This window comes from Macrosteles quadrilineatus, unplaced genomic scaffold (genome assembly GCF_028750875.1).
Source record: "Macrosteles quadrilineatus isolate MER2022 unplaced genomic scaffold, UCM_ALF_1.0 Scaffold_6__1_contigs__length_79288215, whole genome shotgun sequence".
Lineage (NCBI taxonomy): Eukaryota > Metazoa > Arthropoda > Insecta > Hemiptera > Cicadellidae > Macrosteles > Macrosteles quadrilineatus.
In genome coordinates, this window is record NW_026542599.1 from 1,015,333 (window position 1) to 1,041,048 (window position 25,716).

Sequence of the window (25,716 nt, forward strand, 5' to 3'; positions counted from 1 at the left end):
CTTAAATTTTGACATCACAAATGAGAAGTTTTGTTAAGTGTAAGCAGTGTGAGACATGTTTTAACATAGCCAAAACAAGTCACTCCAAAATCATTCTAAAAATAACACAAGACTGAAAAATTGTTACTCGATATTTAACTAGAGACTGTTTAGTTTCAGACTGATAAATTTTGTACTTTTCAAAGTTTAACTATATCCTAACTGATATCACCATGTTTCCTATGCAGAATAGTTATTTTTAACAAGGCAGGCCTAATTAATATTAGTTTTTTTATATTAATGTTTTTAATTAGGTATAGATTTTAAATATTCTTGTCTATTATTATTATTTTTGTATTTAACCAGCCATCTGTCATAAATCAGTAGGTATTTAAAAATGTTACAAAATCAGGTTAAAATGTCAAAACGTGCATTTCCCGTTATGTACGAGAAGGGAAATCCCGTCTCAAAATTTTATGAGAAATTAAAATCCCGTCTAGTCTCGTCTCCAACTAAAAATCTAATCTCGTCCATCCCTACGTGATATAAAATATGCTATAGCTTAAGATAAGTCGTCTTATCAGATTTTCTTGGTTTGTACACTTATTCAATTTTATAGAAATTAATAATTTAAATCAGCACAATTATTCGGTGGCGTGCTTTAACTACGTCCATTTTTATTTAAAAACTGGCAACCTCTTTAAAATGGGGATGAAACTTCTACTTCTACCAATAATAAATATTGGAAGGGTTTAGATGTTCCAAGTTCAGTTATGTTAGCAAGCAAAAAGTAAGTATATTTTCTCCTTTCAGTAACAATTTCTGCTCACCAAGAATGCTTTATCATGAAATGACGATGGGAAGACAGCAGAAGGCTTGAAGGTTCAAAGTGGTAATGGATTTATCCCACATAAACATTTTTGATTTCTTAAACATAGATTTAATTTGGGTCAAGTCATAAATTAACAGTAAGTTTCCAACGGAAGCCACTTGGAACTCTCCATGGCGTCCCACAGGTTGTAATCTCGCTCCATCAGTTCTCTGTTCCACGCTTCCACATCGGTTGTTGTGTTGTGGTCTGTAAAACCAACATGTCCAATCAAATCTTATCATTATCTATTCACTAAATAAAAAGTACATGTGTTGAATGGATTCAAATATACAAATATTAGAAAAAGAATGCTTAAAATATATTATACAATTTAAAGTAAACAATAAAATTAAATACAACAGCAAACCTGCAGACAAAGCGAATTTCCATCGAAAACCCCGTTCCCATGGTCCGATCATGCTGGTTCCCCAACTCTTTTGAATAAACGCAGATTTATAAGTTTGTACCAAATTTCATCGAAATTGGATCATTTTTGCTTGAGTTATCATGCTATCGGACACACATATATGAATTTGAACGGATTGTGTTTTTGGCCTCTAGAGACATCTAAATGAAAAAGTAATTTGGTCCCAGGTCCAGGTCTTACTATGAGACCTACGTTAATAGCTTATTCTTTGTATGGAAAATTGGATAACATTTAAAATTTTGGTACTTTCCTGTTAAAGGGAACATTCATTATTATCGATGATTTATTTTCGATAAATCGATATTTTTGTTTTACTTCACGATTGGTATTGGTAGGCTACATCTGTTTTAATATCGTCATACGCGTTTAAATTACAAATCTTACTGAGCGTGAACAAAAATATTGGTAGCAAATAAATAAATATTCATTTTGTTAAGAGACTGAAATAAAAACAATAATGTTTTTTTTCACATGGTGAAAATGTGGAATTCAAATTCAATTTATGTGCTAATTGTTGCTTTAATCTTACTCACCGATGAGCTCTAAGTCATCTTGCACCTGCGTCTGAGACTCCAGCGGTACTTGCTGTATGCTGGAGTGAACGGTGTGTGATCCAGGTGAAGAGCCACCGTAGTAGCTCTGCCACGACGAGTAACTCTGCCAATAGTTGTGGTTGTCGTAGTACTGGCTGTAGTCCTGAGTAGCGCTGTAACCACCAGCCAATGCTAACGTACTGGGAATAGAAGAAGATAAACATCAGGAGAGACGGCGAGCGACCCTTGTGCCAGGGTTAAGGAAGCAATAAGTAATACCTGGGCCACATTTATACTGTTCAATGAAATGGCAACCATACATAGTAGGTATTTTAAGCCAAGTATGAATGGAGATGAGTGTAGGATGAGTGGCACGATCTTGTAGTCTTGTTAGTGACTAAGGCCGAGATTCCTTAGACACAGCTGTTAATTAATAGCCCATACAGCTAATGGCAACTAAGGGACCTACAGTTTATAGTGGAATCCGAACCACATTTTTCCTTGGTATATACGAATTGGTCTAATGATCAGAATAGTACTGCGGATGGTCGTAGTACTCACTCGTGCGGACGTTAATCCACACCAGGGAGTATCGCATCCACAGTGCATGCCTATAAATATTCACAATTCGTGACCTCCTAGTAGCTGGATTACAGGACGACGTCACCCGTCCCAGTCATAAAAAAAAATATGGGCTACGGTAGATAAAGCTGAATAACATCGACCACGGTTGAGCGAGTTGAAATAAATGGGGCAAAGTAAAGAACAGTTGAAAAATATGGTCCTCGTTAAAAAAAGTTGAAAATATGGGCCACGGTAGATAAATTTGAATAAATACGGACCACAGTAGAGCAAGTTGAAATAAATGAGCCAAGGTAGGGTAAGTTAAAAAATATGGGTCACGGTAGAGGAAGTTATGGGCCTTGGTAGAGCAAGCTGAAAAATATGGGCTACATAAACCAAGGTAGATACAGAAACATTATGTCTACACTACATTTATCAAACTTACCTTCCAGGATACTTATATGATTTGGGTACTGCAGTGCTTGTCTTGATAGGTTTATTTCCAAGTCCTTTGAAGCCGTTCATGTTGGTCAAGGCATGCTTTTGTTCTTCCAAATTGGTAAACTGGACAAACCCATAGCCTTTTTTATGGCCGGTACTGTCCATCACCACTGCCAAACAAAAACATGGCTGAATAACAGTTAAAGTCACCATAAGCAACTGTGTATCTGCTTAACCCTCCGAGTGTCACGCGTCATAAAAATGACGCACAACACACTTTGTGTAGGGTCACGCGTCACTTTTATGACGCACAAACATCGTTTACGGCGAAGGCTCTATGACTGACTGAATCGGATTGAACTGGATCGAGTTAGGTATCGTTCTTTCCGTAATATTCTAAGCTTTCTCCAGAGGTCTGTCTCTAAGCGCTATTCATTTTAGTTCCGAAAATATTGTAGCAGACAGCTGACGTGCGTGTATTTGTAAACAGCTAGGTTCCCCCGGACCGATGACTGATGTGTTTTATTACGTTTATCATTGTTTTAGTGTTAAAAATCAAAAGTAGTGATATACGTGGTGCATTATAAGAAGATTTAAGTGGTTTTGAAGTGCTGGTTGATGATCCTGAAGAAGTAGGTAGTGATATTGATGTAAATTATCAGCCAGATTCCTAGCTATGGTTAGGCTATGCATTCTTAGCTAAACGCTATGTACTGAAATCCGTTTTTCGCTCATAACTTATTTATTTGATAACTTACCTCGCTATATGATTATATATTTGTAATCCTCATTAAATTTAGAACAAAGTGGCTATTTTCAAATATTTATAGGCCTATAATTTATACAATTTCATTGAGCGCGAACTTATTTTTTTTTTGAAAATTTTCGAAATTATATTTTTTTTTTACCTAAAAATTTTTTTTTGAAAAAATGTTCCTTATGTTTTATATATAATATTGAAGCCCATGATTTTCCAAACAAAATGGTATATAGAACATTAGAATTGACATTGTTTTAAGCTTCTCAGATCCGTTTTAATAAAACCTTGCAAAGGGGCCAAAAATAGGTGGACATTAAGGCCTAAACTATGGACACTCGGAGGGTTAATGATATATTATTCTAGACAAACCTTATATAGGCCTAATAATAACTTTAATATAACAAAAAGTTTGATATTTTCTTAAAGTATTTTTTTAAGTAATTGGATTTAGCGATGAAAAAAGATTTCAACAAATTACTTTCTACAAATAGGCCTAAATTAACTTCATCTTACTCAAAAGCATCATGCTTTTGCAAAACTGATTCCAACAATAATATTAAAAACGATTTCACAGCAACATAACATAACAAGCCAAACTATCAATTTTGATAGTACAATAATGTCACAAAATATTAATGTTTCAAAATCTATTATCTTCATTGAACTCTCATTATTGAAATTGAATGTGTAAACTCAATCACTACATGAACCAGCTAGCCAATTTATAATTCAATTAAATAAAAACCTAGTTTAATGAACCATTTACAGATAGGGCTGCCTTCCAAATAATATTTTCTCTCTTGTCTTACAATACAATGAAAATGTATGTGAAATAAAATATTAAATAGTTTATAGTAAGTTGTTTTATCAGTTTGGCTTAAATGTTGAGAAGCCACTGTACCTATTTTTTTTTTCTTTTCAAAAAGAGGTCAGTATCCTCTTTAACCTTATTTGCCTGTCCACATAGGTTTCTGAACTGTGTTTGGTGAAAACCCCAGCAAAGCAAGGGATGAGCCGGTACAGTACAAGTTGAGTGAACTAGTGAACTGTTGATAAAAGTAGTGGCAGGTACCAGGATCTAAACCCACAACATTGCTGTCTTGGGCCCAAAGTCTGAGCACTACCAACCGAGCTACTGACTCACCAACAGAAAATACCAATTGACAACAGCATATTACAACGGTGACTCGGCTGAACCTCATTTTCATTTGAGACTGGCTACAAAATTTAAATGAGAATGGACAGTCTGGTTATGTCTTAAGTTGAAGCTTTTATTTCAAACTTTATTACAGAAAATGTGTAGATGTGGAGACCAACTTTTTACCAAAATTTACTGACAAATCATAATACCGGTACAACCCCAAATTGCAATCAAAATAACCCCATAAACTAGGCCTACTGCAGCAAAATAACAATTAGCTATATACACACAAAGCTTGACTAATTTATTAAACTAATTATCAATTTCATTCATAACCCAGATATGGCTGCATTTATGAATGATTGCTATCTCTAAAACTACTATGGCATTAGGTCACTTCTAAAAATAAACCTCCGTAATACCTTTGGCAGCTCTGACTGATTGGTAGCGTGAAGCGAAAGCTTTGTAAAGCTGATAGTCGTCAACATCTTGAGACAAATCTCCAACCCAGAGTGAGAACATGTTCACGTTCATTTTTCCGCTTGAAGTTGCGTTATTCAGGCGGAATCGAGATGGCTGCAATTTTAAGAGAAGAGTTAAGTTGGGAAACAACAATCCATACAAAGAATATACTAAACACACTCCTATTATTGATGGTAACTATAGGTATTGAAATTTAGAATATTTTATATTAACATGCCTATTTTATATTAGGCATGAATGTGCCTACACATGCTGAAGGTGTATGTTTTTAACTTAAATCCCCTGAGTTAAAGACTTAGTCAAATATACATTTTTTTCACATTTTGTGCCAACAACGAGTAAAAGTGAACTACCAAGCTTTAAAATTAGAATTACAAACCACTGACCCCCAAACAAAAGAGTTAAAATGTTTATGTAAATTGGTTCTCAATGTCTAAATTACCTTAGTAAGTCTGTTGATACAATAAATTAACTGTAGGAAATTATGATTGTTAATAAAACACAATATTTAGCAAATTACCTAATGCTGTAAATAATGTAAATTAAAAAAAATAAATCTTGCTTTCAAAATGATTTAAGTTATAGACTTCTATTAACAAAATAGTAAATATTTACACTGTTGTGCAACACCTATTGGACAACCATATGATCATTAAAATCTTTACACAGAGAAAAAAAAATAAATTTTGAAAATAAAAACCAAACTTTTATTGACTAGCCTATATAAAACATGAAAGAAAAATATTAAATCAAAATCACGACTTAAATGCATTGTAATATTAATTTCCACAAAGATAAAACCGTAACAATTAATGTAAAATAGAAAAAAAAATCTGGAAACAATTTTAAACCATTGACAGTTTTGCATTTCATATTAGCCTAGTAATGCTAATACATTCATCTAAAATTGAATTATGTTTCAATATGGTATTTGTTAGCAGGCACTGGTTAAGAAAATAATTTTAAGGTTTTTTACACAAATTTTTAGTTGTGTTGTTTTTCTTTATTTTACAAAGAGACAATGGGACAGTAAAATTATTTATCTTTAAATTCATTAAAGCCACAATTCACATTTCATGGATATTTTCTGGCAAATTATATCAGTGGTTTAGATACACTATCGTTTTATGCCCAAAGATAAGAAACATGTGTAGTACTTAGCACATTTCATTCTTGTTTGTTATATGTAAATATAGTGTAGAGAAAAACATGACTGTGACAGTAGACTGTACGGTAAGTTTGTTTGATAATTATCATTTATCATTGTTTAAGGCTGAGACGAACACCTATGTATGAGTTTCAAGGTGGTTGAGCGTAGTAGAATGGAGTGAGATACTGACTAAGACCAGCTGTTTCTTACCCAGGACCATTTATTAGCCCAATCATCAGGAACAGCTGATGGGTTCAGGTTCAAACCTTCAACCTACTGACTACTTTCTGTAGTGAACCTGCTATCATAGACAAAAAGAATTAAATATAGACCGTCAGCTGTGCTGCGGTTACCATAGGTTCTGGCGCACACTGCTTGGAGCACCACGGTAGTTACGGCGTACGCGCTACGTAAACTACAGCGGTGTGCGCCGGAACCTATGGTAACCATGGCAACCGCAGCACGGCTGACAGTCTATATTTCATTCTTTTTGTCTATGCTGCTATTCACAGTCATCAAAGTACCATACTGGAGTTAATACCAGAGAACAATGAGGGGATTTAAAAACGGAATTACAAAATTGTATGGTGTATTAAAATAACAAGTTGCTAATAATGACACTGTACCTAGTTTCAAGAACTTTTTAATTAAGTTTTTAATAAACAACTTTTATTTTAAATAACCTTTTATTTTGTTGGTTGCCCTGTGTTCTTGTTTCGCCACTGGGTGTGGCATCTTCAGAGTTACCAGTGCACTAAAACTAATTCTAATAGGTAGTACGAAAAGTTGCTAATAATTATTTAAACAGTAAAATCTGTAACCTAACAAAACACAAACCACCGATACTGGTATTACTACTTATAAAGCACATTGTTACCCAAAGTATAGTATAGTCAAAGTATAGTGGGTTAGGTACTTACAGGATTAGAGTTGGGGATGAATTTTCCATTTAATTTGTGCATAGCTTTAATGGCTTCGTCGTCGTTTTGGAAATGAACAAAACAATAGCCACATAGTTCTCCAGTAATTTTGTTCCTCATTACTTTCACGCTCAGAGGTTTTTCACCCATTCGTTGGAAGGCAGACATGATGAATTGCTCATTCATGTAAGGTTCCACCTAAAATAAAATGAAAACATTGTTTAAACATTGATAAAACAACGACCATTTTGATTTGGGAGATTTGTTTTAGATTGCTTGGGGAAAAAGTGCATGAGAAGCATTCAATCGGGGTTGTTACAATGTCCAGCAAAGGTTCAAAAGGTGGTAAAAACAGCTGATCAGACCATTATTGTATAGTCTGTTTACCAATATTATAAGTAGTAGGCCTACCAATGATGTAACTTAACACTACTTACCATTGACACGTAACCAATTCAACCTACAAGAAACATCAGCTGACTATCTGATTTGACTAGTTTAAAAGTTGAATATTTTTGTAAAACTGCAGATGAAACTTACAATCATCTGAGTAAATATGTCACAAGGAATACCTTCTCTACAACATTGATTAATGTTGTATGGTTTTTTTTTGCTGTGGTTGAGTGTCTTTTCTTTTTTTCTTCTTAAAAATAGTCTTTTTATCCTGACTCAAGATTTTAGTATCAAACAATGCTAAATGCATCCATTGACTTTAATAAGCCACTGATATGAATTAACATATTTGTAATTTTAGAAAAATTTATTTAAAATGTTAAGACTATAATAACATGATTAAGTTTGTTTTCATCAAACGGAAAATTTGTAGTTCATCATGCTGATCCGGCTGAATTCACTTTCACCACTTCCTTGTCAACAGTGTCAGTCGAAACGAGCAGCCATGGTTCTTTAGGTATCTGGCTGACTTTCAATCGAGTTTTAAGAGGAGCGATAAGCTTCCCAATCATAGTCTTGCACCGTTCTGATACAACCGGTTCTGAGGGGAATTTCAGTTTGGATTGAACCTGTTTAACCAGCTTGTTGTAATTGGTATCATCAAAAGGAAGTTTACCAAATACCATTGCGTAAAGCACCACTCCCATCGACCACACGTCAGATAGCATCGGGTCATAAGCGATTCCTTTCAGAATCTCTGGTGAGGCGTACGCGTAGCTACCACAAAACGTTTCACTCAAAACCGGACTTCCATCACTGCGAGGTTTCATATTGCCACGAGCAAACCCGAAATCTGACAATTTCAAATTGTAACTCCCATCCATGAGGAGATTTTCACATTTCACGTCTCTATGAACGACCCCGTGATCATGACAATAACGGACAGCGTCTGCTAACTGGGTAAACCAATTTTTTGCTCGGTCCTCATCAATGTGGGATTCCTTCCTAATGATATCCAATAGGCTTCCGTTTTCAGCGTATTCCATGACTATATACACTCTGTGAGTCGTTTCCACTGCTTGTAAAAATTTAATCAAGTTTGGATGCCTTAGTCCTTTTACGACTTCAATTTCTCGAGGAAGGAACCTGAGTAGGTAATCTTTAGGAGCTTGAAACTTGGAAACAATTTTTATAGCGACTTGATCCTGGTGCCTCTCGGATCTTGCTAGTTTCACAGTGGCATATGAGCCTGTTCCTATGATTCTTCCAAGGGTGTATCCGTGGTTTTCCAAGACAGATGGTCGTTGATCGCTGATTGTGTCAGGATCCTCAGTTCGACTCTTGGTTGCCTCTGATGCTTGAGTCTCTGTCACAACTAGTTCTTTAGCAGTGGCCATTGAAACGGTTTATCTGTTCACATTATGACAGAAATTTAAGGTCTAAGAATAAGAATTTTGGGCTTGTAATTTCATCACCTTGGAAACAAATAACTAAGAGAACTAAAATATATTTGATTCACAATTAATTTTTTTCCCTGAGACAATCTTTTGTATTTTTTGAAGTGGTGTGATAGATAAATCTGCCAAATCAGACCATTTCCTAAAAAAATTGTCTATGGTATCGAGTAAAAGGACCCTGAACCAATATGAACCTCAATAAGCCTAAACTGCCATTTTAACTTAAAACCTTTATTTATTTAAAAACCTTTTGGGTATAGTTGTTTCAAAATATTCTAAAACAAGTGTTTTCAAAGAAATAGCCTATTTACCTGAACAAAGTAGGAATGTAACTGAGCCTTTACCCTAACTTTGTTACAGTGATAGCAAAATAAAAGTCTACAACTCTATCTGGGTTTGTATTACCATTGACTTTTGGACAATGAAGTAGAAATCCCATCTATATAGACCAGCTATCGCCAAGTTTGTATTAAAAAAAAGCGTAGTTCTAGGAGCCAGTTAAAGATCCCACTAGTGCTTATTTAAAATCCTTTTTTTACGTCCTCATTCTTTCTTACCTATCTGTTGTAGTTTGTAGGGCATTTATCAGATGCTACAATAAGTAAGGCTTACAATAAGTCGTCCCATCAGTTTGACCAGGTTAAAAACCCTGCATATTTCTAATAAATCATTAAACTTACCGGTAATTAACAACAGCACAACCTGTCGGTGGCTCACATCAACTACATCCATTTTTAATTAAAAACTGGTGAAAACTTTAATATAGGGATGGGATGGAATGTCTTTAGTAAGACAGTGTGTAAAACCAAAACAGAGTATCTTCATGAACTTATAGATTGGATGGTGGTTTGTAAGGTAAGGTAAGCTAAGCTTAAGCTATTTCAGTCCCAGAGGCTGAATATGGGGAATTGGTAGGCCTAGTAACAAAAACAAACCTTCACTCACAACACTATTATGAAGCGTAATTCAACAAAAGCTAGCAACTAAAAGCTATAATTTTTACCGTAGTTTATCTGAAATGTGCTACAAATTGGGAATCAAGATTAGAACAACTAGGCCTACTTCTATTCTTGGCATTGGGTATACCAGTAGCCTAAGCTTTTTGTGGAGTATACTGTTAGGTTTGATCAGCTCTCAGTTTGACTCTCTCTAAAGCTTTGTCCACCAGGAAATTTATTTGCAGAAAAATGTTTGCCTACTGTTTCCCGAATGTTTCTAAATTGTTTGAAGGATGTTTGTAAACTGTATGAAAACAATCTGGACAAATTCCCTCATATTACAAACTAAGCTGATGACAAACATCCTCTTTGTGGAGAGTTTTCCCAAAAAATGGAAACAACGTTACCGTAAAAAAGAGAAAAGGCATCACTCACATACTTCTGTATTATCTGAGAAATTATCTGTTTAGATATTTTAGCATGTACTCAATTCTTGATGAATCGATGCATGACATTTCTTCAAAAAGCACTACTCCAACAAGCATTGCTTTGAAAAGAATGTGCTTCTTTGAATGTTACTGGTCAGGCACTGCTCAGAAGTAACTTACATAGACTATTTTGGACAGTGCCTTTAGGAGCACCTAGATCTACTGATCTGAAGGTATACGGACAGTCAGGCAATGATCAGGAAATATGCATCTGGATCTGAGCAATTGATACTTTATTATTAACATGTTCGCTAGCCATGTAGTCCTACCTACTCTGGTAGCCACATAAACTCTAAGAAATTCCTCCCCTGTGTACCATATCAGTATGACCACCCCCTCAGACCTGGTGCGCAGACATGTACTAGCCTTTTGTCAGCATAGACAGGCAGCACAACACAGAGACCAAGCATACGGTATACTACAGTAACTTATTTAAATATACCGCCACCGTACGAAAATTTCAAGTCTCTGAAATAGACCGGGATCTCATAATCAACTATTTAGTTGGCTATTAATCCAAACTAGACATATCCCCATGTTAAAATTGACGTCAGTTTTAAATCAAAATCGATGTAGTTGTGACAGATTGCACTGCTATGAATTACTGATTTCTGTATTAAAATACATGAACTTTTTTACCAGGTACCTAATACTCATTCTGATGGAATGACTAATTTTGAGCTACAGCAACTGTTACAGCCAATTAACTAGGCTATGTCAGCAACCAAAAATAAGGTGGAAATGGAATTTCAGAGACTAGCGCATTCTGTGACTGGCTCACCCAACTAAATTCTATTTTCATAAAACATTAGCAACATCTGGTCCATATAGATGGGAAGTCTACTTCAGTATCCAATCGTCAATGGTTGGGCACATTCTAACATCGGGCTCGTATATCTGTGCTGCCGGGCTATTTGAACTTAACTGCCCAGTACTTATAATGAGCTGCAGGGCTATATTTTTGCAAAAAAGCCTAATATATACCGGGTAGTAAACGTGTTAATTTATTTATTTCCCACCAAAAACTCGAATTACAATAAGTTAATGCATAGGACTACATTGGTCACGCACTTATCCGATGTCAACGAGACAATTTCAAAAATACAAGCATCAACCTCGTTGTCTAACACATATTCGGGGTAGCGGATTTTTATCCCCCTGGAATTTTACCCCCTGGGCAAACGTGACGTCACAAACCAGGGGGTAAAATTCCGGCCGCGAACTTTTGAGTTTCGCGACATCAGCTCGATGGATTAAACGCGGAATTAAACATATATTTTCACGGTTGTGAGTTTAATCAGAACACATCAAATTATAAAAACCTAGAATGTACAGCCCGGATTTTTACCCCAAGAATTTTACCCCCGTTTTTTTACCCCCGGAATTTTACCCCCCGGATTTTTACCCCCGGATTTTTACCCCCGGAATTTTACCCCCTGGCCAGATATATAAAGTAGTGAGAATTATTAATTTTCGTCATTCATTTTAATTAAATGGTAAAGATTTTATTATTAAGTAGCCTATTTTAATTTATATGTATAACATTAACTAATCGAACAGGGTTTTAATATTACTTTTGAGATTCTAGTGTCAGGATTCGATCTTTGAAGCCAACTGGTTAATATGATCAAAATAAAACAGCGAATTCTGTTTACTTAGTTGAGATTACAAAATAAATAAATAAAGATAGGCTACTAAATGATGAAATGCTTACAATTAATTAAAAACAGAAATGAGAAAATCAATCATTCAATTTCTAAAATCAGCCAGGGGGTAAAATTCCGGGGGGTAAAAATCCGGGGGTAAAATTCCGGAGGTAAAAATCCGGCCCGTACATCTTCAGTTGTCTAAACGCTAGTTATATGGACAGGGGGTAAAATTCCGGTTTTTATCGCTAATCTAATTAATCACGCTCTGACTATTTTCATTAGACTTCCAAATCCGCGGGGGTAAAATTCCGGCCGCGAACAAACTTTTGGCCACTCAGGTTACTACGTCATAGTGACGTCAGCTTTGCCCAGGGGGTAAAATTCCAGGGGGATAAAATTCCGGCGACCCACATATTCTAACATATTCCAATTGCGGTAAAGCGGGATGTAGCTTTTTTAAACCCAGTTAGCTATAACTTACGCTACAACCTTCCTAATCTAACCTAACTTCAAAACACTTAATGCACCCACTAACTTAGCCTAACTTAAGTTAATTAATAGGGCCTGTATCTATCATGTGAATGCTTAAACATAACCTTTGACAATGACATAACCTGATGTTACTAGGCTAGCATCGTTTTGTATAACACTTACCCCTCCCATCCACAGTTGACAGTGAACAATATTGGAAGACATTGTTTGTTTCAGTTAGTTCCACACTTTTTTATACAATAGACTTCCTTAAAGGGAAATTATTTATACCGGCAATGAAACTTGCAGATAAGGCCTAAGTAGGCTATCTAGCTATGTTTATAAATTATAAAAGATTTAAGTTACTGCTAATCGGAACAGATAACTTAGAAGTGTGATGTATAAATACAAGCTAAATTATCTGCATGAAAATCAATAGCACAGTTTTAGTCACTTATAAATTAAATAGTATTATTTATCATCGTTTACTGTCACTGAGAACAGAACACACACACGCCTCACGATCGACAGAATCGAATCTAATCGAATCCAACCAAAACAAAACAGAAAACAAACAGAAACAGTAAACAGACCTTCTTCTTCTTCTTCTTTTCTAGTTTGCTTGTAAAGCTGGCTTGATTTAACTAAACATGTAACCACACTACTTCATCAGTACAATTTTCCCGGTTTTTTTTAGAATGTTAGCAGGATACTAATTAGAAAATTTTAATTTGTCTGTTACTTTGTTTGTTAATTTTTAATCTTGTCAAATTTTTTAAGTTCATGTTTCTTTATATGTTAAAGTTGGATTTCTGTTTCTTTTAAAAATTTCAGTGATTGTGGCCATAGCTTGCAATTCTTTTCCATAAGGAGTGTTTGTATAGTTGGTGGTGATTGGTGAATTCCAATTTGCTGTTTTATTTTTGCATAAAGGCTGTTTTTTCCTATTGTAGACCGGGCACTCTGTAATTATGTATGTGCTCTATTGTTTCAAGTTGTCCTAGTTCACACTTACAAAACGGCCGTATTGTACCATATGGAGATTCCCTCTTCTTAATTTTAAATAGCCTTGTAACATTGTATAGATGACCAAATCTTAGTTTACATATTAGAGAAGTGTCAGTACGGCTTAGTCTAAGCAGTTCGTCCAATCAATGAAAAACGTTCAAAAACAAAACACAGGCATGTAAGAAACCCTGTAGTGTAGTAGTCAGCATATAAAAATAAAAGCTATACATTGTGCTCTTGGATTGGACTCAAAGATTATAGAAAATCGTTGTGTAATACAATAGTTTCAAATACAGCTTTAAACCGAATTGAGTATGGAAATATAGAAAATAGGTTTAGTATATTTATAATTTTAGTATGTAATATTTCACTTCACTTTGGATTTTAGTCACCTTTTTTCCTTCCACCATGGATTTTAGTGCAACTGGATCGGTGCCTCACGTGTCAGCTGTGATTAAACACTGGAAAGTTGGGCGTTTCTGTTTCTACAGTCATGTTAATGACTCACTATTTTTTCTGTTTTGTTATTCAGTCATCATCAGGCCTACTGAATACGTTGGTGATCGCGGAACACAATAATGAAACATTATCAACTGTAACGAGAAGAGCGGTAGCTGCCGCCGCAAATCTAGGCGGAGACTTGTCAGTGCTGGTCGCAGGAACAAAATGTAGTGGGGTACGTTTCTATTTTTTTATTAGCCATTATATAGTTCTATTTCTCTTTTAAGACAATGTTTAGCAGATTAATCTGAAGTGGCCAATGAATGACAATTTTTAATTATTGTTTTGTCGTTACTATTTATAGAGATGGGTAAACCACATATAGGTGTGTGTTTTAAACCAAATATCAGTGTTAAATCAATTAATACAAACAATATGGAGTTGTAATACCATAGATAAAACGTTAGTCTATGGTAATACATTGCTTAGCTTTGTTACTAAGACCAGCTGTTTCAAACCGAAAAAAAATATTGGTCCGGGGTCCCCCAATGTACCGGACCGGGTCCGGGTACTGATGGTCTTATACCATATGGCCCTATTATGGAAAATTCGGTAAAAAGGAACTTTTTTCTTTAAATACGGTTTAAATAATATTGGCGTATTCTAAATGAGCCTACAGAAGTATTTTTGCGTAAATATCACTACAATGAATGCATAATATATGTTGCAGGTTGCTCAAGAAGTTTCCAAAATTCCCGGGTTGAAAAAGGTGTTGCTCGCTGACGATGCGGCGTTCAATGGGTTTTTGCCAGAAAGTATCACCCCATTAGTGATGGCTTCTCACAACCAGTTCAAATTTACGCACATTCTTGCTGCAGCGACAAGTTTTGGGAAAAACTTACTGCCTAGAGTTGGGGCGAAACTAGATGTATCACCGATATCTGATGTTATTAAGATTAAAAGTCCAGATACTTTCGAGAGGCCGATTTATGCAGGTAAACATTACTAGGTGATTCATATCAAATGTTTTGAAGTTGGATGACAATGTGGTTTACGTAATCTTCAATTAATAATTTGACAGGGTAGTTTTCAGTATTTTTATAAAGTAAAGCATGAAAGGAGTCAATTAAAGTATAGTTTTTAGCGGTCACACTAATTTTACTTCTGTTCATGAGGTACGGATGAAACGCTGTGATTTAATAGACTAAGTATGCACTAACATCGGAGATAAATGCAAAGTATATTGGTAAAAATAACTAGTAATATAACCTAGTAAAAAATTGTTACAATCTTAGTAATAGTAACATTTTTAACCAAAACTTAGTACACTTAGTACATATATTGCGATTGATAATAAGTCATATCAATATTAAAGAATAATGATTATTATTTACTTTGGAGTCTAGTTCGATTACATTTTAGTTATTTGTTTTAGATCTGTATATTTGCCATGCAACAATCTTAACTAATAATGTTTTTGTTCAATTTAGTAAGGTATCTTGGGCTGTTTATTGACCAAAGCCCTTTAAAATCGTTAAATGTACCCATACACCGCCTCAAAAAGTATTTACGGGCATTTTTTTGTATTTTCAGGCAAAGCAATACTTACACTAAGATCAAAAGACCCAGTGAAAGTAGTAACCATTCGAGCGACTGAATTTGAACCGGTTCCTCCGGAAGGAGGAAGCGGTTCTGTAGAAGCAGCTCCAGTTGGCGATTACACATCAAAAACATCAGAATTCGTTGAGCAAATTTTAGAAAAAAGTGACCGACCAACGTTAACATCAGCTAAGGTCATCGTAAGTGGAGGTAAGTTCATTTAATTGAATGGTGTTCTGAACATCTTATAATTGTTTTGTTAAAATCACGCAAAGATATTTTTTGTTGCTAAATAGAAATTGTTTCCATAGTTAAAGATGTGATGGGTTTAAAGATGATACTTCAATATATACAAGTTAAATAACGTTTCGTCTGTTCATTAAGTAGGTTTAAGTTTTGCTAGCCCACCATAGACCTTCAGAGCCGACACGAGTCTTATTAATTCCTGTCTGTCTGTGTGTTTATTGGTGGACCAATAAGGTGATTTGCCGCATATTCTGGAAAAAAAACTAGATCACCAACAATATTCAACTTTTCCTGTGCTATTTGAGGACATCTTTAGCTCTGTAATTAATGAACAGTAAAACCCCATCAGTTCCCCTCTAATGGCAATCAGAAAAGTGTTTATACAAAGATATTTCTTTGCAAACTAAAATGAAAGTTTTAATTTGAAATTGGGGTTCTAGCAATATGTTTTGTTTGTTCCTTCAAAGGACTTTCAAAAAGAGCCTATATATCCAAACTTCACTTCAAAATACGAGTAAAGATACTAGTCTTGTAAATAAAGTTATCAAAAGCAAACATAGTGCACACAGTACATTTTTTGCTACTAATACAAATGATCACTTCAGGTAAAGGTGTTGGATCTAAAGAAAGTTTCAAAATACTCTACGATCTTGCTGATAAGCTGAAGGCTGCAGTGGGAGCTACCAGAGCTGCTGTAGATGAGGGATTTGCTGCAAGCAACATGCAAGTTGGCCAGACAGGCCAAGTTGTGGCTCCGGTAAGTATAGAGTTAGCATTGATTATATATTTCCATTCATTGTATATTTCAGGTTAACAGTTGTTATTCGATCTAATGAAGAAACTTTGGACCACAAGGCGACAATCAGGTATTTTAACCTTTTATTTATTTGTCAACCAATTGGTCCGGAAACACCACAACAAAATATAATGAAGAAAGCAGGCAAATTTCGGAAAAATGAAGAAAGTCACATTTTCCGGTGCACGCTCAAGTTTCATATGTGAGGCAAAGCCAAACACAGGAAAACCAAATTTTACGTGTGCTGAGAAGCCGAGCACGTGAGAGTTATTTTTACCAACCAATGGAGAAATTGTGGGAAAATAGCTTTGGGTACGAGTTGTAAACAATACTTTTCATCACAACGCAAAAATGCGCACATACAGATTCCTCAGTAGTATTAAAATAGTTTTGGACCACTCTTTATCATTGAAAATTGACTTCACAACGTATATGGTTCAAAATTCATTTCCGTTGTAGCTCCTGAGCTGTTATATTCTATATGATAAATAGGTTTACATACCTTATAAACAACTGCAATGTTTTGACAACGGTTGATACACGCCGAAAAATTTAAACAATCTTCTGTAAAATTTGAGCTGTTTGTCGGGTTTATAACATATGAAAGCCTGTTTATCACATAGTATATGGTTTTTTACTATAGATCTTTTAGATTAATATCAGGAATGTTAGACACATTTTGAGCAATTTCAAGCAAGCACTATGCTAAAACACAGCAAAACAAACTAAATGCCTGTTGTATACATTTAGATTGTGCAACACGAGAAAACCTGATTTTAATCATTTAAATAAACCGTAACAAAACCCTAGCGCGCATAGTGGATGAGTGGAGAACTAATCGAGGGCGAGCGAAAGTAAATTTAGAGGGAGGGAAAATCAGCTGATCGTTTTCCCATGCTCTAAATTAGAGCTTGGGAAACAACTATATAGCTTGGGAAACATACTGTATATTTTGATATCAGCTGTTATCGAAAATAGTTAATTTTGGTAAGGAGTAGTGAAAAAACTCTTACTTACAGTTGATAAACCACCAACAGTATTTGCAAAATAAAAGTTAACATATCAACAAAAAACCCCTATACTTATTTTATATCATTCACTTTTGAATACTGCCAATAGTCAATGCTACTGGATACTGATTAAGTCCGGGGGCATTTAATCTAAATGGATTTTACAAATGCAGTTTTGTTGCCTTGTGTACTAAAAAGGACATGAACCACCCTAGAGTGTGCTATTGCTTGAAATTGTTCTCTTTTCTCGTTATTTTTTTCTCTGTGATAGGTAGTAGAATCTATAGATGTTAGATAATATGCTGTTGTCTACGATAACTCTACTTATATTTTATTGTTTCTAGCGTTGGTATATTTGATAGTAACTATAGTAATTGAATTTGAAATCAGTGTATTCAATTGAACTGGTGCAATTGAATTCAGTGTAGCTGAATTGGCTCTATTGAGTCTATATTTACTCTAAAACGGGCTACAACCTTAACATGAGAATGTAATGTTCTGTTTATAGTCAACAACTTAAAGAAACAGCCATGTTCTTATTACCGAGCCAAGCGCCATAATGCAAAATTTGTGTAGCATGTGCAATCTTTGGTACAAGCTACAAAATTTGAGAGCCTGCAAAATTTATGTTGGAAAATAAAAATAATAATAAATATATTTATGAATATGAACGGATAGTGTTTTTGGCCTCCAGGGATCTCAAAACAAAAAAGTAAATCGGTCCCGGGTCCAGGTCTTACCACGAGTACTACGGTAATAGCTTATTCCCTATGTGGGAAATTTGCTAAACCTTTTATACAGTATCTGTGTAAAACATATAACTATAGTTCGGCCGCTTAGAAAGCGACCTCCTCCAGCATTGGTTTAGCATTAGCGTGCAGGTCGTTTTCTAAGCGGCCGAACTATAATTGATAAACACAAATAATTTGGACCATATAAACACATGTTTTGAGAGTTAAGTGAAGGTAATGCAGATAAACAGCTGATTTTTGGACCTCGGATCATAAACAAAAGTGTTAGCTCAGGTAAACAAAGTGTTACTAATGATCAATAAATAACATTTGAAAACAGCAGACAATATCATATAGTAGACAATTTAATTGTAGAAATAATAGTTTGATGACAGACTTTTTTGGTGTCAACAGGAGTTGTACATAGCTGTTGGTTTGTCCGGATCCGTGCAACACTTGGCAGGGATGATCAATTCTCGGACAATTGTGGCAGTCAACTCTGACCCCGACGCACCGATCTTCAAAGTTTCTGACTTTGGAATTTGTGACGACTTGTTCAAAATTGTGCCTGAGCTTACGTCAAAGTTGACCTAAATATTGTAAAATAAATTGTGGTTTTGTAAATGTATGTTTTTATCCATTCATTGCACAGTACCCACTCTCACTACACAACCAATAGGTATTGGCATGGGCTTAATAGTTATACAGTGTTAGTAGATGATACATAAAATATGCTCATATAGGCTTAGAAGAATTCATCAATCGACCTTCCAAATCGTTTTTAGTTAAATTTATTAAAAGTTTTTATGTTAGTGCACTCGTTCAAGTGTAAGTCATAATGTTATAGTTGTAAATAAAACAATAAAGGTATTTATAAAACAATAAGAGGATAAACAAAATTTAGAAGAGATTGTAAATAAAAACTTCTTTAACAAAAATTAAAAATTGTACTTCTCATTCCCAGTAAACAATTAATATTGGATATTTTGACTCCGGTTAAAAATGTTTAGGTGTTTGCAAACTAAAATCCAAATTAATAAACAGTATTGGCAAACTGACACATAGTTTCTCACAGTTGTCGGGTAAAATAAAATCGGGTAAAAAAGGGGGCGATTTTTTGGGGAGAAATCACAAAAAATGTAACTACACTTTTGATCTGTTATTTACAGCATTGTGACTGGTGCCATTTCGTTAAAAATCAAAAGGAGTATAACATACTAAATTTGAATCAAAATCAATAGAAACATTTTTTATCTGATATTTTATATCTTATTGGTTTTAATAGGAAAATCGCCATTAACAATCAAAATGTCAAAATGTATGAAAATAACAGTGGAGATCATGCTAAAGTATTCACAAATGTACCTACCTAATTTAATCAAAATCGGACCTTGCTTATCAAAAAGGATTAGATACCTATTGAAATCAGTTGTATACATTTTTGCAACAGTGAATAAGTAAAGAGATTATACTTTTTGTTTGGATGGAGAACAGATATTTTTCACCCACATTTACTCCAGGCGTGATGTCCCAACTTATTAATGTCAATTTTGCATGTTTGTTTGATCAGTTCAAAATCATCACACAGATTTTGTAGGTATAAATAATATATTTTTAACTTTTTAAAAGATCATTTTGGTTTTTGGACAGCTCAAAATATGTTTTGAGCGCAAAAATAATAACAATTTTTGAAGAGCTACCTCCCTAGCTGGAACATATGTTTGCCCCTTAAGTTTTCTGCCGGCCCTCTATACAACAACTATGAGTCATGTGTGTCTGCATTGTACAGTTATGGAGGTAGTTACTAGAGCCACTTATAATTCCCACACAACCACACCCATTGACCTTGGACCCTGCTTCAGCTTAGAGCTGATCCTACTTCCTGAAGCTCGACCTTGAGCCTGGCTGTAACCAAACCTTATGTAACTGAAATGTGAACTACCACTGCTCCACTATTACTATGTTTTAAAAATTGTTGGGTTCAATAAAAATTGTGCAAGACATAAAATGTTTCTAAAACAAAATTGAAACAAGGTTCATTAATGGTAATTGGTGCTGACGGTGCTGTTCTCTTATTTATTTAGGTACTCTTAATTTTGGGATCTGGTCAACTGCCTTTTAAGCCTTAAGGGGTCGATACCATTGACTATAGTCAATGTCGATACTGGACTCTATTGCTTTAATACTCTATTAAAGTTAGTATTGCATTGCATAAAGCCCTAAGTCATTTTTTAAGGGGGTGGATTCAGGGTCCTGGCACATCAACTGTGTGTTCAGGGTCCTGGCATGCTTATTGTGCATGCCCCACTTGCCACTTACTAGGTTAAAATTAGTAGATTTTATGATTCGAAACTGGGCCCAGCATCCTATTTTATTTTACATACCAACGTACAACTCCATTTTTAAACATCCTACATCCTACATTTATTGGGCTTTTAATAAATGATCCTAACCATTGAAGCAGATGATCTTAGATAAGAACGGATAATCTCAACTTGCAACTCATACTGTAGGCTTAAAATTCACCAAAGAATTGATAATTGATTCATTCTTTTAAAATGAATACAGTAATTTTCATAACGTAAAATACCACCGCTATACAAATTATCAATTATCAATCATTAAGATGGGGTAGGTGCGTATTTTAACCCAAATATGAGTGAAGGATGAGTGTAGAATGGTGTGAGATGATCTGTGCAGCTTTGTTACTGACTAAGATCAGCTGTTTCATTAGCCAGGATCATTTATTTAAAGCCCAATGATCAGGAACAGCTGGATCCAGTTTCGAACCATCAAAAAGCTACTGACTTTTCTCAGGATCGAACCGGCGACCTTTTGATTAGTAGGCGAGCACAATAACCACTCTGCTACCCAGCCAGTTAAATAAGTTAAATTAAGCTAAACCTTGACCAGTCCTGTACACTTAAATAAACATAAACCTTGTGTGAAATAAAATTCCATTTATAAAAATCCAGATCTATTTTAAATAATTTACAATCTGTACAGAGGTGGTGGCAGTTTATAGGACGAGAGGGGCGTGAGCAGCGTAGCCGTAGGCAGGGGCGTGAGCAGCGTAGCCGTAGACAGGGGTGTGCGCAGGGACGATGGGAGCCACTGGGGCGAGAGGAGCAGCCAGAGGGGTGGCATGGTAGGAAACAGCGACGGGGGTAGCAACATGGGAAACAACAGGGGAAACTGCGGCATAAGCTTGAGCCTCGACAGTGCTGTAGGCAAAGTTACCACCCAGGCGGTCACTCTTGATGACAGCAGAGTCGAACTGAGGTGTGCGGACTAGGGCGGGGGCGGCAAGGTATCCAGGGGCGGCAGAGGCAGCGGCAACGCAAGCCAGGAGAACGAGAGAGGCGGCAACCTGGTGAATTAAATAAATCTTATTAGGAAACTGTTTATTTTCTCGCAATAACATTAAAATTAAACATCTTACTACTTTTACAAGGAAAATATATGTTAAACTGTAAATAATTTATTGTTGGCAGGTAAAACTACTGGTAATTGCAATATACTTTGGAGTAAACAATAACAGTAACTGTTACAGTGTTGGGATTTGTGCATTTGGTTCAAGGTAAAAAGAACTGTTACATACTGAATTTGAACTAAAAGAGTCGTTTTTGCAGAAACAATATATTAAAAATAAAATTTAAAAACGTATGGAGATGCTATGGATTAGTGCTGGCTTGCCAAATTTCATAAAAATCCGACACAAGTTCGGTCTGTGGTCGAGCTATTTCAATCTGTTTTAACTTGGTGTTGTTTAATAAAAACAATCAGCTATTTTCTTGTAATTTTAATTTTGAAAATTAAAATGTCTGCCATTTTTTAACTTTAGTTCCAAATACATTATGTGAATAATTATGATAATTAATTGTGAAGTAATAATAAAAAATAAAGAAACATAAGGTAATTTCATTTAAGTAGCATTTAGATATTGGGCTGTGGTAGTCAGACAACATTACTTTTAACCATGAGTTTGTTAGTGACTGAGTTTACTTTGTTTATGAAGTTTCATATTATTTTATACAACAGTTTTGCTGATTTTCTTACAGATTACAAAGCTAAAGTAGTTGAGGATGTGCACTATTTAAACCAAGCAATAAAGGTTTGTTTTACAGTAATATCTTAAAGAATACAATTTTAAAGAGTGCAAATGTATATTTAAAAATGATGCATTGATTTAGAATTTAATTTTTGATCCAAACTTATAATATTTTTGCCAGAGTAAAACTTGTAAAAGTTTATAAATTGCATTTGTTATTTAAAAAAATAACAAAGCTCAATCCTATAAAAATGTTACTTATAATAAATCCATTTACTTTTTAAGTAATTTGATTAAGTGTACAATGTTGTCAAGTAAATAGTATGATTATAATTATAGGTAAACCAGCTTCGGTTATTTTTAATATAACTTTTCTTTATACTAATTTTTTTTATTTGTTTGAGAAGAAATTCTTGACATTGCAGCCATAAGAAAACCAATATATGAAAAATTTATTTTTAAATTGTTTATGAAAAAAAAATTGTAATATATATTTCTAATAGTGGCATATAGGGACATAAGTCCCTAAAAAGCTCAAATGTAAAACAAATGATTCTTATACCAGTATTTAATCAACCTAAGGATCAAATGATATTTCACGAGCAGCTCTAAAAATGTAAGTTAATCATTTTAGATCACTTTCGTAAAATCAAAATTTTATCTAAATTATTAAATTATTTGTTAATGAGTAAAAAACTCTAGCAACATAATTAAAAGTAGGATAAAAATGGTAATACATTTATATCAGATGTCTAATGTATAAACAAAGCTGATGTTTTAAAATTCCAATTTTAAATGGAAAATATTTTTTGTTATTTCTTATTTTCTGGTAGATGTGTGGACATAATCTGCTATTTTCCTGACCCCTGGGACCAAGACCTTTAATTTGAGCCCTCTCCCATTATCCTACAAACTGTCAAACTCTCACAATTTTGATTTGTTTAAATTGCTTGCTGAATTAATAATGCCAACGGTATGCCATCGTCCTAGCCAGTTTAGTAAACCAAACCAAAACATAATTAACAAAACCAGATGTATTGAACTCACAATTCAGACTCAAATAAAAAGTAAACAAAACATAATAATATAAACAGTCATCTGACAGATGTTATAAATAAAACATATGGACTTATTTCTTGATATAGATTCCATTAAATTTTATAAATTTCTATTTTTGTTGTATATGGATTTATTTTACAAACAAAAGTTTTTACCTGCATGTTGATAGATCTGGGATGTCTTCCACTTGGTACAAGGGAACTACAATACATTAGGTGTCCGCTGGCCAACCTTATATAGGTCTCCGCCCCGCCCGACCTTGCAGCGGGCTAGGACGTCTAACGCCCTCCGGAACTGTCCAGGATGTGCATGAAAATCAATTATTGTATTAACAAAATATCTAGAGAATTCAAAGCCCAAAGGTGATACGTTACACTTTATTTATTGTTATGATCATGCATTATTACCAATTAAAGCAGTTCCTGGAGTTTGCAGCAAAATGTTCAAAACAACGTTAGTTGCCAACAAAAGTTGTAAACATTCAATTGAAAACTCAATTGAAAACACAGCATAAATCAAGTGTCGTAAACATTTTTCCAGCTCGTGGAAAATAATATATCTGTTGTAAACATGAAAACTGCTGTCAACATAAAAGGATTGTTGTAAGCTTTTAAAACACATGTTTTAAACTCTGCTGTCCGAGGTCGCAATCAAGTGTATTTTAAACCAAGTATTAATGTGCGATAAGTAGTAAGTACAAATTATAACATTACCAATTGAGATGGTAGCACCACCTAGCTAGGTGTGTATTTTAACCAAAAGATTAGTGAAGGATGAGTGTAGCATGGAGTGAGATTATCTGTGTAGCTTACAGTTACTAACAAAAGATTGGCTGTAAACCATACACTTACTATAGTTCGGCCGCTTAGAAAGCGACCTCCTCCAGCATTGGTTTAGCATTAGCGCACAGGTCGTTTTCTAAGCGGCCGAACTTTAGTTCTTGTTCTCCAGTTAATTGTTTGATGAAAAGAATTGTTTAACAACTCCAGAAAAAACCACAATAAAACGTAAGGGAAGGATTCAACAGAAAAAGTATTATTTTCCTGTTTATCAAACAAGTTTTATAAATATGTGAAAATGAGGAACACTTAATATTGATTACATTTTTCTTGTACTGATTCAGGAATAACCAATGCGATTGATTAATAACCTGTGTGCATGATTGTTGTTATAAAAATGTATGTATCAAATATAAAAACGTATACAATAAATACAGTATATTGAATTATGTAAAACTAGCAGAGTACCCGTACTTCGTACGGGGTTTGCATATAAGTATAAATGCTTATTGCAGTTATGTTATGGGAGAGAACACGGTTTAAGAAAATTTACCCCTTTATTACTCAATATTTAATTACTATTTAGTTACATAAATAATTTGATATAAATATATCAAATGATATATGTAAAAATTGATGTATTATAATGATTTGTTTTAATATATTATCAAATGATACATTTTAATACCATACCAAATTATATATTAAAATAATAAATAATATATCATATATATTATATATGATTACAACACAATTAAAACTATCCAAAAACACAATAACTGAATGCACTTATTAATTAAAACAAACGGTATGAACTAATTATATAAAATAGAAAATATTATACAGAATTGTGTCTTTATTTTTATATTTGTATGCACACATACATTTTTGTTGATTGAAGGTCAGTGTTTTTACCACACTCTAATTTCGCAAGGAAGTTTTCTTACATTTCGTGGCTGCCAATCAACTCAGGGTCCAAAATAATTGTAGTGCTCAAACTGTAAATGGCAACCTGAAACCTGTATTTTAAAATGTCTATAACAATCAGTTCAAAGACATTATCTCAAGCAAGCTTTAATTTATTTAAAATATTAACGAAGTTACCATTTTGCTGTTTGCCTTGTTGTGTACTGTATTAATTAACTTCAAAAACACAATATGCAAACAACAAAATAAAATTAAAAAGTTCTCGAAACTGGGTTCAACTATTAACTTTAAATGTTAACACACACATTATTCAAGAATGCTATGTTCATGTATTATTTTGGTTTATTAACAATAACATAAATATATTGGTTACTGGGACCATAGGTTTGGTTTCGTAACCGAGA

General features: G+C 34.3%; 5 protein-coding genes across 6 annotated transcripts in view; 2 read left to right on the forward strand and 3 right to left on the reverse strand.

Annotated features, from left to right (window-relative positions):
• Positions 1 to 784: 784 nt before the first annotated feature.
• On the reverse strand, positions 785 to 13,175 carry LOC128996137 (tRNA selenocysteine 1-associated protein 1-like). 2 transcript variants are annotated; one of them, XM_054421264.1, is made up of 6 exons: positions 12,849 to 13,175; positions 7,270 to 7,467; positions 5,139 to 5,292; positions 2,820 to 2,985; positions 1,811 to 1,983; positions 785 to 1,057 (listed from the first exon to the last, which is right to left on the reverse strand). In XM_054421264.1, exons 1-6 carry the CDS (start codon positions 12,888 to 12,890, stop codon positions 942 to 944), a joined length of 849 nt encoding a protein of 282 aa, XP_054277239.1. In that variant the 5' UTR covers positions 12,891 to 13,175; the 3' UTR covers positions 785 to 941. The 2 variants fall into 2 exon arrangements, with proteins under 2 accessions (XP_054277239.1, XP_054277238.1); XM_054421263.1 differs by having other exon boundaries at positions 787 to 1,057; positions 1,811 to 2,010.
• LOC128996133 (hydroxylysine kinase-like) overlaps positions 3,054 to 25,716 on the forward strand; it is a 61,670-nt gene continuing 39,007 nt past the window's right edge. The window contains exon 1 of the mRNA XM_054421259.1: positions 3,054 to 3,451. The gene's annotated coding sequence lies outside the window, so the exon portion shown is untranslated. The remainder of the gene's footprint in view (positions 3,452 to 25,716) is intronic.
• LOC128996135 (electron transfer flavoprotein subunit alpha, mitochondrial-like) lies at positions 6,350 to 19,105 on the forward strand. Its single transcript, XM_054421261.1, has 6 exons — positions 6,350 to 6,432; positions 14,206 to 14,349; positions 14,845 to 15,109; positions 15,708 to 15,923; positions 16,565 to 16,716; positions 18,911 to 19,105. The coding sequence occupies exons 1-6, from the start codon at positions 6,409 to 6,411 to the stop codon at positions 19,088 to 19,090; spliced, it is 981 nt and encodes a 326-aa protein (XP_054277236.1). The 5' UTR covers positions 6,350 to 6,408; the 3' UTR covers positions 19,091 to 19,105.
• Positions 8,020 to 9,126, reverse strand: LOC128996136 (testis-specific serine/threonine-protein kinase 3-like). Its single transcript, XM_054421262.1, has one exon. The coding sequence runs from the start codon at positions 9,057 to 9,059 to the stop codon at positions 8,100 to 8,102; it is 960 nt and encodes a 319-aa protein (XP_054277237.1). The 5' UTR covers positions 9,060 to 9,126; the 3' UTR covers positions 8,020 to 8,099.
• LOC128996138 (larval/pupal cuticle protein H1C-like) lies at positions 21,457 to 23,831 on the reverse strand. Its single transcript, XM_054421265.1, has 2 exons — positions 23,762 to 23,831; positions 21,457 to 21,866 (listed from the first exon to the last, which is right to left on the reverse strand). The coding sequence occupies exons 1-2, from the start codon at positions 23,816 to 23,818 to the stop codon at positions 21,516 to 21,518; spliced, it is 408 nt and encodes a 135-aa protein (XP_054277240.1). The 5' UTR covers positions 23,819 to 23,831; the 3' UTR covers positions 21,457 to 21,515.